This window comes from Pezoporus flaviventris, unplaced genomic scaffold (genome assembly GCF_033815535.1).
Source record: "Pezoporus flaviventris isolate CSIRO_AGI_PZ_B2104156 unplaced genomic scaffold, CSIRO_AGI_Pfla_v1 ptg000212l, whole genome shotgun sequence".
Lineage (NCBI taxonomy): Eukaryota > Metazoa > Chordata > Aves > Psittaciformes > Psittacidae > Pezoporus > Pezoporus flaviventris.
In genome coordinates, this window is record NW_026892760.1 from 830,553 (window position 1) to 848,361 (window position 17,809).

The 17,809-nt window shown below is 37.1% G+C and overlaps 1 protein-coding gene across 6 annotated transcripts in view; it reads left to right on the forward strand.

Annotated features, from left to right (window-relative positions):
- CCDC171 (coiled-coil domain containing 171) overlaps positions 1–17,809 on the forward strand; it is a 149,083-nt gene that overhangs the window by 2,338 nt on the left and 128,936 nt on the right. For 2 of the 6 annotated variants that reach the window (XM_061441212.1, XM_061441213.1), the window contains exons 3-5: positions 6,104–6,278; positions 9,073–9,254; positions 15,738–15,884. The exons of 1 other annotated variant lie outside the window; for it this stretch is intronic. In XM_061441212.1, coding sequence (XP_061297196.1) covers positions 6,104–6,278; positions 9,073–9,254; positions 15,738–15,884 — 504 coding nt within the window. Of the gene's footprint in view, positions 1–3,467; positions 3,607–6,103; positions 6,279–9,072; positions 9,255–15,737; positions 15,885–17,809 lie in introns of those variants that run through there. 3 more of the 6 variants (XM_061441211.1, XM_061441214.1, XM_061441216.1) reach the window with 3 other exon arrangements.

Genomic DNA, 17,809 nt, shown 5'->3' on the forward strand with positions numbered 1-17,809 from the left:
CAAGATTTACTTGAAGGCATGCATTTGCTTGAGGCAATTGGGTCTGCAAGAATTTTCACATGACTGTGGGAGATGTGACTTGGAGATAGAGGTTGTGCCTCTCTGCAGTTAGGAGTGTGACCTGACGTTACAGAATGGTTTTCTGCATAAGCTGAGGTGGTAGAGGTCAGCTTTAAATCTTGTACGTGACTTTTATTTTCTAAAACCTGGTATGTGTTTAATCTCCGGGGCAATTAAAGTAAGCTTTAATTCATTCTGTCTTTCTTAGATGTGAGAGCTATTTGTTACTGTTTAAAGTCTGATTATACAAAAGTGCCAGTTATATAGGAACAGCAAAAATCCATGAATATAAATTTTGGTTAGGAAACTTTCAGCTGGAGAAGTTTAGCAAAATTCCAGCGGTGGATAATAGAGGAAATAAAATTTCTCTCTGTTGCAAAATCATTGTATTTTCTGCCAGATGTGGAAGAAAAGCTAGTGAAAAGCTGTTTTTATGCAGTGTTCTGTTGGCTGTCATTTCTAGCTGAATTGATAAGTGAATATGAATTCGGTTTTTGAGTTAAAAAAGTCATTCTTTAACATAGAACTCAAAACCTATTTCACTTGCTTATATGCTTTCTTGAAGAATCTTAAAAGTACTACTAAAAACGGTGTCTTAGATAAAAGCTGTAGTTAGTAAACTACGTATTTCAGTTCAAAACCAACAATGGGTAAACTATTAATACATGAAGATGGAAGTACAAAATATCCTCTGAATTCCTGTTAGGCTGCAAATCATACATGCTGTGAAACTTTTGAGGGATTTTGTGTGTTTCAATCTTTAAGTTTCCAAAAGCTTTATGCTTGTAACACTTGTACTTGCAGTAAGAATATGAAAGGAAGAATCTCCTACTGTAGGTAATACGAAGCTTTCACAAAGTACTGCATGTGCGGGTAATGCTGGGAAGATTAAAGAAAATACTACAGAAATAAGAATTCTTAAGGCCAATGTCTGTTGTATTTGAAAATGTTTAGGTAGTCAAATAAAATAATGAAGTGCTTAACATGGTAATATTCCCTCAGATCTGATTATTTATTTTTCTTTTTTAGTTGCTGTTTCAATTTAGTTCTATACTAAGAGCAAAAATAGCGTTTTCTGCTTTATATTTTAAATTTTTGGTAGTGGCATTGTGAGTTTAGAAGCTGTGCAGAAAATGGTATTTTAAAAAGGTGTTTAATGCTCTTAATGCTTTTTTCCCCAGTTGTGTCTTAATGCTCTTATGTTCTTTTTGCATTTCTATAACGTCCCTAATTTGCTGTCACCTCTGATGGTTTGTAACTTGTTTGTGGTTTGTTTGAGTGTCTCCGCTCCCCCAAATTGATCCAGTTAAGCAGAGTTAAATTTTCCTCTGTGTAAGTTTTATTATGTAGATTCTTGCATAGTGTTTGGGTTTTTTTGGTTAATTTCTGTGTAATAGATGCGTTGAAATGAATAGCTTTCTTGAAAGCTGATTGCCATGCAAACCAATGTAATTTACTTTGAGATTTAAATGTAGGTTTTTATTAATTTGAAAAAATGTACTCATTCCCTTGCTTGCATCCAGTGTGCTGTCCATGCAAGAAGCATTAAATACCAGTAGGTTTAAAGAAGCAAAACGATGTCCTTGCAAGCTAATAAAGTGATTACCCTTCTCATAACTCATTTGTTTGCCTTAGTTCTCTCCAGGTTCCAGTTTGGCTTCTGGTTTTCTCCCTACCCTGTGCTTTGTTACCTTTGGTGCTGTCTGGCCTTTAGCTATCTTTAGTCGAGATTGGTACTTCTTGAATCATATCAACATGACTGCCTTTCTTTCATTTTATGTTGTCCCTAGCCATGGAAAAATAAAGGTCTCGCAGACGTATTATATGATATCCACAAATAAGCTTTTATACAGTTTATGGGTGCTTTTTATTACTTGCCTGACTTAGCACCACATCTTCCTACTGCAATAGCAAAGAGTTGCATAATATAATAATACGTGTTTTTACTTACCTTGTTGCTGATTTTTTGTCCTTTGAGTCATGTTGGTTCCTCTGGGTATAGCTCCCATAGTAAACACTCAAAGCTAATAAATGTGCCTGTGTTTTTTTCTGTAGTACATGCAGGTTTTAGTGATCCTTATCTCCTGCATTGTGGAACAATTACCGATGATACGCAAATACTCTGAACTCATAGATCTTTTTTATAAATGGAGAATAGACTTCATATTTATTAAATTACAAAATATTTATAGGCTTTAGCTAGAACCCTGAAAATTCATTTTTTATTATTAGCATGTCTTTAAAGTGAACAATTGATCTAAATTACTGTTCCCCCTGTTGATGACATTTATGTCTTTCCTGGTAGAAAACATATCATAAGGTTGAGTTCTCAGTCATGGAAAATGTTGGTGGTGCCTCTGCACAAACCTAGGAATAAAGTGGTAATTTTTTTTTTAAAATATAACAAATAATTAAATCCCGGTGGACTGACATGTCTGTAATTAAGGCCTCTTGTAGACAGAGGTAAGCTATTTTAGTATTTTCAGTTCTGTATGACATGTTGCCAACTTTGTGGTTATTATAATCATGTTTCTTTTCACAGTATATTTCATTTTTAGTGATCCTGACATCTTGTGCTTTTGTGTGGAGCAACTAATTATTGCAGCCAGTCTTATTTATATGAAATAACGTGAAAACTGATTTTAAACTCCTGAAATAATTCAGAAGTTGTTCAGTTTGAAGTTGCAATAATTGCGTGTAAGATTACTAAACTGGGCTGTTTTAATATATATTTTTTATACTTATTTTTCATTCTGCTTATGAAAGCTTGTTTTGATTATTTTAATATTGCTTGTGGTGCTGAAGGGCTTCTGCTAGCTGCCAAGTAGATTTTAACTGAAATAGTGTAAATGAAGATACTGGGTATTTTAGAGGCCTAGAACTTTAATTTATGTGGTTTGTGTCTAGTTTAAATGTATGTATCTTTGAAAAAAAAAAAAATGTGGAAAAGTGGTTTTTGTTCTAGATATGTACATTTGTTTCATGGCAGAAATGGTTTTGGGATGGTAATCCATGTTGAAAAATGAGCCTTACTTCAGGACACAAACATAAACTTGCTAGTCATTTTAATGTGATTGGAATAATGTTTTTTTAAGCGTCCTGAAAGTTTATTGAAAAAAATAATAGCGATATTTAAAGTTGATAAAAAACTTACTATGTTTATGGGGAAATCTGAAGTGTGTATCTAACAGTAGTTCCTGCTGCAGCAGGATCTCATATCTCGCACAATAAGCATTTCTGTATAACTCTTTTTCAAAGAACAGTAATAATATGATGACAACTGTGTGGCAGAATTTTGCTTAAGTAAATGTTTAGAACTTTGAGCTTGCAATCTGATCAGAGAAATAAAGGAGCATTAAAACTTACAAGGAATACATGTTTTTTTTGAAAATGTTCATATTTTGCAGCTTACATAATGCCAAGTGTGAGTCACAGTTACAACAAAACAGCAATGAATCAGAAGTGTATACTGTTGAAGATCTGAGAAGGAAGCTCTGTCAAGTTAGAAAAGAAAAGTTAGACTTAACCATTAAACACAATCAAGAAGTAAGGACTTCTTTTGCTTGCTTTATTTTACTGTCAGAATAAATGTGATCTTGTTTCATTAAAATAATACTCTAGCATGGACTATCAAAAGCGGTCATTAGCTGAAGAATAACAAGGAAGGTGTCACTGTACAGACCTTTTGTAGCTGTTCAAAGGTACATCTGCTGGCATTGTTGATAGTTAAAGGTGCATCAAGCAGAGTGTGAATTTTCTCCAGAGAAAGGAGTCGCTGCCGGTACCAGTGGTCTGTTAGGTAGGATTGCCTGGAGACACAATTAAAAGCCACAGTTGACTGTAGCCTCATAAAAAGATCTGATTTAGTTGTTATTTATATTTTTTTTCTGCAGGGTATTAGAGTATCATTTTAATTCTGGAGAAGTTGTTTGCAACTCATAAACTAGTACTGTATTTTTTGTGTATATACCAAATCCAGCTTTTAGTAGTCTTGCAGTATCTCAGCTTGTGCAAATTACCAGTTTTCTACAGCTGTAATGATGTATAATGTACAGATGTGGTGATGTGTTCATCAGTAACTTGTTAACAAGAGCTTCATTCACAGGGAAATAATTAGCCTGTATTACGAAGGTTTTCCCTGATGCTATTGTAGCAAACTAGTATTAAAATCAAGTAGTAGTAAGAAAATACTTAATCTTTTTTTTTTACTAGCTTTCATGCTAGTACACATAAGAGAAGGTGGGCACTGAGTACAGCAGTAGTTGTAATTGGATTTGGATTTGTTGCTGCTAGAAACCCTAGCCAGACTTGATAATGCCAATCTGGCAGCTCATATCCTGGTTTAAACTCTGCTGATGCAGAAGTATTATTACTACTACAGATAACAATTCTGTTCTTATCAATTTGCTAGGGGCAGTTGATGTGGCCGTTCATTCCTGTGTTTTTGGCCAAATCCAGTGAATAAACCAAGTTTATGGAATCATTTGTTCCATATCCTTTTATTATTGGGGTGTGTAGCCAAATTAAGAAATTTATGTTTCTCCCACAATGACTTGCTCTTGTGCTGCAGCTAACTCGTCGTTTTCCCATTGCCCTATCAACTGCAGGGTGGTTCTGTGCAATTCCCTCTGGAATTACTTGGATTCAGACAAATAAAAACCCCTCTTAGATTGAGAATTTGAAAGACGGGAGTGTACAAGGATCTTCTGCACCATTTTCCTGTTCTGATCTGCAATGCAGATAAACTTGAGACCTTTTTTTTTTTGTTTGTTTTATTTTGATTTGCTTTGTTGGTGGTTTTTGTTTGTTTTTCCCCTATTCACTTAGTCTATAGTTGTGGATAATGGAAATGCTTAAGTTACATACATGCAATATTATTGAAGTCAAGGAGCTACTTTGTAGATGTTCTGAAGGAATAGTAAGGAATATTGAGGTGCTGGAGTGGGTTCAGAGACGGGCAACAAAGCTGGTGAAGGGTCTGGAGAATTAAGTCTGATGAGGAATGTCTGAGGGAACTGAGGTTGTTTAGTCTGGAGTAGAGAAGGCCCAAGGGGTACCTTATCCCTCTCTGCAAGTACGTGAAAGGAGGATGAAGTGAGGAGGTGGCTGGTCTTTTCTCCCAGGTAATGAATGTGATAGGAACAACAGGTTACGGCCTCAACCTGTGCCAGGGGAGGATTAGACTGGATATTAGGAAAAATTTCTTCACAGAGAGGGTGATTAGGTATTGGAACAGGCTGCCCAGGGAAGTGATGGAATCATTGTCCCTTGAAGTATTCAAAAACCATGTAGATGAGGCCTTCAGTGACATGGTTTAGTGGTGGACATGGCAGTATTGGGGTAATGGTTGGACTTGATGATCCTACAGGTCTTTTCCAACCTAGGTGATTCTGTGTATTTTACTTTCTACCTTCTTGTGTTGAAATAGTTTGAGCTTGATTTTCTGGAGGTAGTTTAGCAGCAATGACTATACTATGTTTCTTAATCTGGGTAGGATAACTTTTTGATGCATTTTCCATTCTTAGTTTGTTGTTTGCTAAATTTAATAGCATTCTATTTGACAACTGAACATCATTGAGCTGAATTTTATGTTCATACACATACTTGTGAGTTATTAGATATCTGATAGTCTAGTATTCCAACATAATTGTATTTCTTAAGTGCTAAATTTGAAGAAACTTACTAGAAAATTGCCTGTGGAATATAATGTTTCTGTTGCTGCAGTTTTTCCTTCGAGGTGCAGGAAGATGACAGCATTATGACTTTTATTTTCTTAAAGTAGTGTATTGTTTGAAAAATGGAGGGCTATGTTTAAGGTACATGAAATTCATCCAGAAATAGGAACATAAGCTTGCATAAAACCAGTAAAAGTACTTAAAATCTGCATAGATGTGCATTTGTAAGTCTATATTTCACTTTGAAGTGGACTAAGAAGGCAGCTGTAAATGTGATTCTTTAAAAAATACTCTGTAGGTGTATTTCTGTAACATATTTTGTCAAAAGAGCATTGATGCCAGTTTTCTGAAACAAATTTATTTTCTAGCTGTCTGACTATGAAAGCCAGATAGTCAAATTACGGTCAGAAATTGAGAAAGGCGAGGCTGTTCGACAGCATCTGGAGTATGAATTGGCAATTGCCAGAAAAGATGGTCGTCTGAAAATGTATGCTGCGGAAGAGGAGTTAAATGATGCAAATACCAAACTTGTGGAACTGCAAAGTAAGTTTCAAAAAAGCAAACATCAACAAAGGCTAAGTCAGTTCCAAGTTCGGAAAGCAAGTGAGAAGCAATGATTAATTAAATTTATAGTTACTGCTGTTTTTCTTGGACTTCTCTTAACTTTTCCCATCTCTTGTCCGTCTGCTTTTGTAAACCCATAGCAGTCTAGAAAACTCTTGCTATCTCACATGTGAATTAGAACTAACCTGTTAAACCAATCAACCCTTTTTTATTCTTGAGTCTTGACTTTCATTGCTCCTTCTTTCAGTGCTGTCCGTACACAGAATTGTAATCCTGGCACCTTTCTCCACATCCTGGTTATCACTATGTCCAGCAGTTCTTCTTTTTTTCAGGGGAAAAAAAAAACACAACAAAAACAGTTCATTTCTGTTCATTTGCACGATTTCAAACAACTTTTTTCCAGAAGTTTTCATCATACTGCTTCTTTCTTTTCAAAGGTTTCAAGCTTTTCATTGCTTGTGTCTGGTTTATCATCATCCTTGTTTCTCTTTTTATAGGTAATGGGACATGCATATTGTGACAGTAGTATATGGAAGGGAAGGTTTTTACCTAGACATTTTTTTCCCCTGTTAGTTTTGTATTCAGAAACTCAGATTTCCTTGATCCTCAGCAGAGATATTTCTCATTCTTACAAGTAAATGAGGTGCATTGTTAATTACCTAAGTATAGTACCTTTTTAATTTAGTACAGGAGGTGCATTTATGAGTTTGCTGAACCTTTTATGTTCCATGAGGAGTTTAGAGCACTCCTCTTGGAGATTTTTATCTTTCCAAGAATGGAAGGAGATTTGGAGACTTGCAAGTACTTAAGTTATCAGGTATTTTTTACGGTAATTAGAAAACTGAACTGTTCAATCCTTTGGAGGACACACACACACAAATCTTACGAATTGCAAATTGGAAGAATACATTTTATTTCCTTTTGGAAATTTGCAAGCTGAAGACTTGAAGTGCTAGTTTCTCACTTAGGGGAAAGCTGTTTTGTTCTCTGCATGCTCACTTTACCCCGTGCCAATTTAGAAGCGAGTAGTGTGTATGTATTAAAGTACTTTAAATCTTATTTTGTGGTTCACTTTGATTTGGAAAACCCATTGACGGCTGTGTCAGATAGTGTGTTCAATGATGGGTGCTGGTCTGCAGGGCCACCTGTGTGGGAGGAAAGAGGTCTAGGTCTGCCTGGTGCTGGTCTGAGCCAGCTCCACAGCTGGCAAATCTACACACCACACTGCGCCCAACTGCCCATCAGAGAGTGCATGGCATCTCTGCCAAAGCATGTTTCAGAAAGGGCAGTAAATGCCGAGAGGAAGAGTGAAGGAAGAGAAGAAAAGGGACAGCAGGAGAGACAGCAGCAGAGCTGTAGCCTGAGGAGGGGCTGGGACCAAAGTAGTGACATGCAGGCACTAAGAGGCAGAACTCAAAAGGGACTGTTGCAGATGAAGGAACCACAGTACATGGATGCCAGCTTCCTGAAGGGACTGTGCTTGTGTGTGGTGAGAAGACTGGAGAACAAAAAGGGTGTAGTAGAGGTTTTGCAGAAGCAAGGATGTTTTGTTGAATGTGTATGTGTGTTAGTTTCTTCAATACCAGAATCAGTAATTGGAATTCTTGTTAACTGACAGTAATTTACATTGGTTTTGTGGTTTGTGTTTGTTTGTTTGTTTTTCTTTCCATGACAGGTGCCAAAGAAGTCAAGTTATCATGGTGTTGCTTGTCAGTTCTTTTGTAGTTTATAACTTCCTGCTTGCTTTCCCAGGTCACTTGGAGTCCTCCTCACCTCATTTGGTGCTTTGATGTGACCCTGACTGTTTCTTGTACAGAATGCCTCATTTGTGCCTTGTCCTCTTCAGTACTTCCTACAGGTTGTTTTTCTGCAGCTCTCAGGCTTGCCTTTCTGCTGTCTGACAATCCTCTCCCATTATTGTGTCCACTGATTCTCTGTGTTGTCTTAGTGTGCCTCTTCTGTTCATTTTATCCCTCTCTGACTGAGAAGAACTTTCAGAAAACTAGGATGAATTTGAAATAAAAATCTGTTAGAAAGTGATATTTTAATTGCCAGTGTAGCTAGTTGTATTCAGGAAAATGTAAAGCTAATCCAAAGTACTTTCATCTGAAAGCAAATTTGTAAAATAAAGCAAAACTCCAAGTCAGACTGCTTAAGTAAACAGCCATAGATAATGAAGGTTTCTGCACCATTTAAGCTTTTACTGAGGAGTGTATAAATATACCCCTATCAGGGCATTTGCTTGGCTGGAGGTTTGAATCTCTCGAGCAGCATTATATTTCCTTGGAAAAGCTAAGCCTTTGCCTGCTAGCCCAGCCTGGCTTAGGTTTTTCTACAGTCTCTTTCATGGGGCAGGTGCTTATCTTCACTGTCACGTAAGTTGACCTCCAAATTAGTTGAAACAGGCTAACATCTATATGAAATAGACAATTCAAAAAAAGCTGGCCAAATGTTGAAGAAATCTGAGATTAAGGCTTCCATGCGATAGAGACTTCACTTCAAAGCATTACTACTAATTTTTATTCCTTTCCAAGAAGAGAAGAGTTTTAATCTATAAAAATCTCTGAAGCATTCTGTGTCCTTGTATGAAATATGCTACAGGAGTACCGATTTTGTTTCTTTGTAGTGAAGGTGGTGCTGTCCAATGCTGGACTTGTTAATGCTCCAGTGTCCCACAGGATATCACGATACACAGAAGAACTGATCATTGTGGTTTTTTTTTTTAACATGCTTTGCAGTGCTACTTGTTTTCTTTCTTTTCTTTAAATAATAGTGTTAAATGAAAAACTGCAGCAGAAAGTGGCAGAGACTGAGAAAACGCTTCATATTGCTCAGCAGAAGTGGAAAGAAGAACAGCAAAGACATGCAAGTGAGAAGGATGATATCCGTAGAACTTGCAAGAATGAATATGAATTGCTTCTCAAGGAAAGAACCAAACTAGAAAGTTTTTTGCAGGTATGATGTATTAATAGTTGGAAGATTGGGGCTGTTCAGCCTGGAGAAGAGAAGGCTGTGTGGAGACCTCATAGCAGCCTTCCAGTATCTGAAGGGGGCCTATAGGGGTGCTGGGGAGGGACTCTTCATTAGGGACTGTAGTGACAGGACAAGGGGTAACGGGTTCAAACTTAAAAATTCTTTCCTGTTAGGGTGGTGAGACACTGGAATGGGTTGCCCAGGGAGGTTGTGAATGCTCCATCCCTGGCGGTGTTCAAGGCTAGGTTGGACGAAGCCTTGGGTGGCACAGTTTAGTATGAGGTGTCCCTGCCCATGGCAGGGGGCTTGAAACTAGGTGATCTTAAGGTCCTTTCCAACCCTAACTATTCTATGATTCTGTGATTCTAAGTTGCAAGTGATGGTGGTAAGGACTTTTTGGTGCAAAGTGTGTGGTGGGCTTGGGTTTTTTTCGTTTAGGGTAAAAAAATCCCACAAATAGCTAAATATTACAGAATATTTTTTAATAATACAGCTTTATAAAGTTACACTTAGTGTGTCACAGTCTGTCTTGCTTTGATGGAGTGTGTTGTGGCTGATTTTCATGGTAAACACTTAAACCACTTTACCAGTGCACAGTGGCAGTGAGGCCCATTTGTACTGTTGTGCGAAGCTGAGTTAGTAAAATCAAGGACACCCAACACCTAGCTTCTAACTTCATTTCCCGCTTACCTCCCTCAGTCTGGTATCTAACAGCCTGTAAACATGGAAATAATTTGTGTAATACAGAGACTGTACGTGGTAAGGGAACTCAAACAGTGATGATGGTGTTTCCAGCTCTGCATTGTACCTTACTCACTCCATGTCACATATGAAAAATGACCACTATTGGAAAACCTGCCTTTTAGTTAAAAAAAAAAAAAAATTAAAACTGAGAGATGGTTTTATAATCTGTTTTAGAGTCTGGTGTTGTTATTCTTCAGAAAATTTCATTGTATTTAATGAAAAGAGTGATTTGCAAAGTTGACTTTCACTGGTATGCGTAAATTCTTCAGGTGTTAAATTTGTAAAATAAAAATACAAACTTTTAAAACACTTTTTATCCAGTCCAGCTATTAAAACTGAATTATTTTTCAAAGAAATATGGTAGTATGGTGTGGAAGTGCTGAGTTAACATACTCAATGTTTACCTGCTCCACAGGGCCACAAACAATTGCACAATTGTAATAATTTAAATCTTTTAAATGGACAGTTGAATTAACATTATATCTTAGCAGTGTAATAATATCATTAGAGGAAAATCTAGAATGTATTCAGCTGCAGTTAAGCTTTTAAAGAAGTGAAGTGCAGATGCTCTGTAAGGCTGATAGCCTTTTAGTCATATGCATAACATATGCAGAGAACAGATTGCTACTAAAGAGATTCACTTTCTTTTAGTCAGCAAGACTTTTTTTTTTTTTTTTTTCCCCTTCATATTCCTATTTTAAAACTCCCTTTAAGATGTGGCAGGCTTGTAGCACTTGGACTGGGCATTGGTCAGACAGTAGAAAATTAGGCCTGCTTTCTTCCCACCCAGTCAGCTCTAAGTCTGGGATAGTGCCAAAAAGTCTTCCCAAATGACAAACCAATCCCTACCTGGCAGCTTGACAACAAAGTTCTGACAGCAGACCTACTTGTACTACATTATGGTGCCCTTGGTTGGACTCTATACAGCACCTGTAGGAGCAACACTTAAAAAAACAGGGCAGAGAGAATTCCTTAATTATATGTATTCCAAAAATGCTGTGTAGTGAATCTTTAGCTCTTTGTTTGAAGGCAAGATTTGGAAAGAAAGGTGCAGTAATGAGACCTGAGGTAGAAATCAGGTAATATGTGTATATGTAGAGTTTCTGTGGATGGGCTGCAAAAGGAGTTGCACTCTCTTGTTATCTTAATGACCAGGATCCCTGATGGTGGAGAGAGATGCCACTGAACTGGATTTTCTCTGAAGGACAAAAAGGAAGTGCCCTCCTCTACCCTCTCCCCAGTAATTCTGTGGATATGCTGAACAGTGCTTTGAAAGAACAGTTAGAAGAACCGTAAATTAACAGTTAAACAAACCAACATACCCACCCTCCCAAACCAAACCACAGCAAAACCAACCAAACAATCTCTCCAACCCCCCCAAATAAAAAAAAAAAAAAAGAACAACCAACCTCCCCCTCTCCCCCTAAAAAACCCAAGTCCCAATGCCAAAAAAATAGCAGTCCAGAGAAAGCCAAGGAAAGAGAAGGTTTCAGAGAAAAACCTTCAAGTTGATTTACAGGTGATACCCTGAGTTTTTTCTCTAACCAACACTCAGTGACTCATTTTTCACTCACAGTTGATGCTTAGAAAATCAGGGATAGGTATAGGCTATGAAAACACCTATTTTTAGATACAGTTTTCTTCCTTAAGTTGCCAGGTAAAGCAGGCTATGAGTGAAGCTTTGTCTCTTGAGTTCTGGCTAACAGTGGGCAGAGTTAGGTTGAGAAGGCTTTGGAATGGGCTTTTCTTCAAAATACATTCAGTGAGCTTAGTACTGTATAAAAAGAGCAGTGTTGGAGAAGTACACTCTCTCAAGTGGTGGTTGGCATCAGATGAAAAGGAGCAGTAGATTGCTTGGGACATTGTATTGTATGTCAGTGAATATATATTCAGAAATAAAGGTGATCTGCAGAGGCAGGTGTTTGGTTGGTAAATGTATTAGAGCTAGAAAATTGTTTGCTCCTAAGCTGAATGTGCTTCAGTACTGTTAACTCCTAAGCTGCTTTCAGTAGTAAAAACATATTTCTCCACTTTTCTTCTGTAGCTCTTTTCCTGCCCATTGCCCTTGTTATGGGTTTTATATATAGTTAATAAAATTACAGCAAATTGAAAATACATACATAAATGTTAAATATGGACTTTTCCAGCCAATGAAAATACATAAATAATTGTTAAATATATACCTGACTGTCTTAGTTGTTGCTCGAAAGCTTGATTGATTTAAACTTGGTAGTAAATGTCAGAGGGATCTGGATTTTTAAATTATGACTCCATAGAATCATAGAACAGTTTGGGGTGAAAGGGACCTTAAATATCAGCTAGTTCCAACCCCTTTGCCATGGTCCAGGACACCTTCCACTAGACCAGGTTGCTCAAAGCACCATCCAGCCTGGCCTTGAACACTTCTAGGGATGGAGCATCCACAGCTTCTCTGGGCAACCTGTTCCAGTCCCTCACTACTCGCATAGTGGGAAATGTATCCCTTGTAGTGAAATATGTTCCAGTTTTTGTGTTGTGCATTTAAAGGCCTGTTTAAATACTTTTATAATTATTCTAAAGTATGAAATGAAAGCTAAAGTCGATTTGATTTTTGTCTTAATATATACGTAAATATGAGATTCTAAGCACGTATACAAATCCTGGTTGGGAAAACTGCACTCCATGAACTCTTAATTCTGAACTTGCCTGTGAAAATGCTGAGGTAGGCATGAAGACGAAGTCAGCTTAACCTATTGAAATGTGGCTCTAAGATATGAAAGGAAAGTAATCCACTCTGCTTTCCAACAGGTTTGTAGTCTGCTCTATTGGGTACGCTTAGCATGCCATCCACTTCCTAACAAAAAGATGTTGGAGTTCAATAGTAAGTGCAATAGCATCACCTTGTGGTTAATCAGAAGAATGTAATAATCCTTCACAGAAGAATTTAGTTTCTGCTTAGACTACTTGTGAAAGTGTTGTTCATACACATTAAAAAAAAAAACAACCAGCCATGTTTTTCATACGCAGATATATATAGTAACTCTGTATATGACATTCAGGTGTACATGTATGTGTATATATTTATTGTTGCATGGTGAAGTTTGTTTCTTCTCGAGCCTTTGATGTGTAGGTGACTGCTGGGATAATCTTACACAGTTTCTTACCAAGTCTGAAAAGTTTAGAGACATCTCTAAGATTCTGAAATCTCAACAATTCCAGTTGACTTGTACAACAAGCTTGATGTGTTCATGTTGATTTTTAGTCTGATTAATGTTAACTACATTTACAGTGTAAGATGTTTGTAAGTCTTGATGTATTATTTTCCAGCAAATGCTGTATTACTTATTTCATGAGTGCTTTTCCCAGCTAACTTTTGTTAATAATTGGAAGATTATTAACAAAATATACCTGAAGAGATAAATATCTCGGTGTCTTTCCAGTGGGGCAAAGAGTGGGAATAGTTGTGTATTTCTATAAGAATGGTAATTTTTTTCTTTTAGTGTGCTGTTGGGAAGAAACCTGTGTATTGACTTGATACTTATTGCAAAGAAAGAGGATTAGCTTAAATTTAGTCCATGTCCAGGTATTTTTCCAGTATTTTGATATACTGAGGTTCCAATTTTTGTTTATTCATGTGTTTCACATGCATGCTGTTTGTATAGTGCCTGTGCAACTTACTTTTTTTGCTTACTAGTTGGTAACATTTAGCACTGTAGAAAGTCCTACAGCTGAGTTGGAGCAATCCCACGCACAGCTACAGGTTGAGTGTAGAAGTGATTCAGAGCAGCTCTGTGGAGAAGGACTTGGGGGTGTTGGTCGATGAGAAACTGAACCCGAGCCGGCTTCAGTGTGTGCTCACAGCCGGGAAAGCCAACTGTATCCTGGGCTGCATCAAAAGGAAAGTTACCAGTAGGTCGAAGGAAGTGATTCTGCTCCTCAACTCTGCTTTTGTGAAATCCCACTTGAAATATTGTGTACATATTTGGTGTCCTCAGTATGTGAAAGACATGGAGCTGTTGAAGCAAGTCTAGAGGAGGGCCACGAAGAAAATAAGGACAAGCACCTCTCTTATGAAGACAGGCTGAGAAAGTTGGGGCTGTTCGTTCAGCCTGGAGAAGAGAAGGCTGCATGGAGACCTCATAGCAGCCTTCCAGTGTCTGAAGGGGGCCTACAGGGATGTTGGAGAAGGATTCTTCATCAGGGATTGTAGTGATAGGACAAGGGGTAATGGGTTCAAACTTAGACAGGGGAAGTTCAGGTGAGATACAGGGAAGTTGTTCTTTACTGTGAGTGTGATGAGGCACTGGAACAAATTGTCCAGAGACGTGGTAAATGCTCCATCCCTGGCAGTGTTCAAGGCTAGGTTGGATGGAGTCTTGGGTAACATGGTTTAGTGTGAGGTGTCCCTGCCCATGGCAGAGGAGTTGGAACTAGATGATCTGAAGGTCATTTCCAGCCCTAAGTATTCTGTGATTTTGTGATTCCCTTATTGTCATGTTTGAGTTGCCAAAACTTTCTACATTCAAACTGGAAGAACTTCTAAGATTCGTTTTGCAAACTGGAAAATACTTGAATTTCTTTGATCTTCATGTATAAACATGGTTCTGTCAGATTTCAATCTTCCAAAGATTTGTTCTATATGAATAATTCATTTTCTCCTCCTCTTCCTTCCTGCTCTGTAGATGATTAGTAATTTCTAGAACTAGGTTATATAATGTAAGAGTAATAGCAGAATTTGCAGACCAACTGGTTTATTTTCAAAAGATGTCTCTTGCCATGGTATTGAATAGGAGTAAATGAGCAGAAGGACTTACTGTAATCTTTTTGTGTTTTGCACAGAAAGTCATTTTAACAAATTGGGTCTCCAAAGGTCCTCCAACTAAATCACAGGATTTATAGCTTGTTTCTGATGCTAGTTACAGAAGAGCTTATTCCTGTCCACTAGACCAAAGCTAGTCTTTTGGGGACTTCTGGGATCTCTAGCTTAAGTATGCGCTAGACTAGTGGGGGTTCATTATTTGGCTACTTTCCTCTGAGCTGGGTGTGGTGTGAATGTGGATTTTGTAGCAGTGACTCCACAGAGCTGTTGAGTCCAGTAGAGTTAGTAATTATTGCAGCCTGTAGCTTGGTTCAACTTCTGAATGTAGAAATTGAAATGGAGAACAGCTTGGTTATTTTATTCTACTGAGAACTTTGTAGTTCATGTAGATAATTTTTTAAAGTAATTAAATTTTTAGACAGATGGAAGTCTTTCTCAGAATAAAAGAAATGAAGATTACTTAGTCTATGGGAGTAACTGTTTCTAAAAATGTCTGATTCGATTTCAAGTTCTAACAATTAAAACCAGAAGAAAGTAGAACTTCTGTCCCTATGTATCATTTTGTCAAATGCGCTTAACCATTTCCAGCATAGCCATTGAGCTGAGAGAAAAAAGAGACTGGAAGAGCAGCCTTGTACTCTTTTTAGAGAGAGCATACCAGGTGAGGAATTGGCTCTAATTTTAGTGTTACCTCAGAAGGTCATGTTTGTAGTTACTTTTGAACCAGCACATTTTACCTGGTGGTGAATGAAGAGCATGTCTGCTGTTAGGTATAAATGGTTCTGTTGACATGCTAATGTGTTAATTTTAGTAACCTATTTCAATGCAGTCTCCACTTGCAAAGTATTCTTCTTCTGATCTCTCTACTATAATACTTTAGCTTAGTAAAAGTATCTAATGCTTTTTTTTTTTTTTTTCCCCAGGAACAAAACAATGCATTGCAAAATGTATGTAAGAAAATGAAAGATATGGAGATGGAACACAGTGGCTGTACTGAGCTGCTGAGGCGCCAGGCCAATCAACTTGAATACAGCGCTGAACGAGAGGAGCGACTGAAGAAAGAACTCAAAGTAAGGCTTTTTTTGACTATTGCTGTTAGTCTTAACAAGAGATGACACTCTGAGCAGTTTCATTTTGAAGGATGGAACCTGCCAGTTAGGCTGTGAACTCTGTATACTGGATTAACAAAATGTTGAACATCTGTTTCACAAAAAAGGTGGAACAGGTGAATGCTGTTTACACCATGTGCCTGACTTGAGACTGTGTTTGAACAGCAGATGGGAAAAGGTTCATGTAAGCATGAAAACAAGGCTAACTTTACTTTGGGAAATCTGTATGTTTTCCCTAATCTCTTAATTTGTCTATGTTCCTACCTTTTTGATTTAAGAACAGAAATTGACAATTAGTGGATTGGCAATGGAGAATCTACTGGAGCTGAGAAACTCATCAGATATTCTGCTAGTTAGGGGGCATAGCATACTGGAAGATTACAATGGTGTTATGGCAGCCTCTTCCTATCTTAAATGCTACAGGTAATTTTAGTTTGCCTGTCTGTTGAGTGACACCTGTTGCTGAGAAGTGTGAAGTCTTTAATGTGCTCCTTTTACTAAGCTGCTAGTTCTTTTGTAAGTTTCAGCGTTTTGTTTGTCCACTGATAGGCTTTGCAGTAAATAAGATATCTATATGAACAGTCTGGACCAAGACTTTCTTGGTAGAATGTTTGTCACTGCAGAAAAGCATACTGACTGGATGATTATTTATCCTGATGTAAGTTTGCTTTAAAAATCTTTAAATATTTTCTGCAATGAATTTTAAAGAATTGGAACTTGCAGGGTATTGGGAGCTCTTAAAGGAATAAATAGCATACAGTTTTCAGTGTTTTCTGTTACTTTTTCCTTAAAGGCAAAAGAAGTGTTTAAAGCATTGATTGCTAGGTTAAGTAAAGCCCTGCATTAAAGATGAAGTACAAAAGAAAATTCCTACAGGGAAGGTCAAATCTCATCAACTAAAAAACACTCACTAATTGACCAACAAGGCAGATATTTGTGCCCTCAAAGAGATACACAGGAAATCTATTTTCAGGTATATTGTGAGCCGCATGTATTGGGCTAGGCAGAATTAACATCAGTTGGAAAGTGCTGCATACTGTGAAGTTCCAATAGCCCTTTTAAAAACAAAGATTTTTGCTTCCAAGTACTTGAGCGAGGTTTTTTTTTTTTGTAATTTCACAGCTTTTAATATGTTGACAATACATTAATATATTAACTGTATTAATATATTACCTATATATTAATATAGCTAGTATATATTGATATTATCTATATTAATATATTAACTATACTAAATATATTAATAATTAATATATTGATATGTCATGATAGAAATCATGTGGAGAGGCAAGACAGCAAATTATTTGTCTTTCTCAATATTTTGATTCAGTGTACTCATTATTTAAATTTGAGAAGCAAGCACTCAGTTCCTTGCAAATGTATAAGTACTGTGCCCTGGAGATGGTTTTATCAGGGAATGCTGATAAACCAGTCAGCTAAGATACTTCTTTTGCTGCTTGATTTTTATTAAAATCTTTTAACTTACTGAATCTTTTCATAATGTCATAAGAAAACAACACCTTCAGACTACAGAAAAATCAGTTTTGTGGAACTTGTAAGTATAGCTATTTTAGCAGTGATTAAGGAAAGTATGTGATGAAACCTCAAAAGTTTTAAGCAAATTAACACAAGTCCCTGTGAATTAAAAAAAAAAAGTCTTAAGTTAGACTGCAAGCATATACCTTAGTCTGCTTGCATCTCACTGTACCATCTCAAAAGTAAATAGCATGTGTGTTAGTGCCTGAAAGGGCCCACAATAACATTCTATACTTGAAGTCAAAGAGAGATTAATGAGCATCTCTGAACATACCTTTATTCTTTAAGAAGCAAAAGCACTAGATGTTTTAAGCTTTCAATATTGATCATACTGTAGACAATATTGGTTA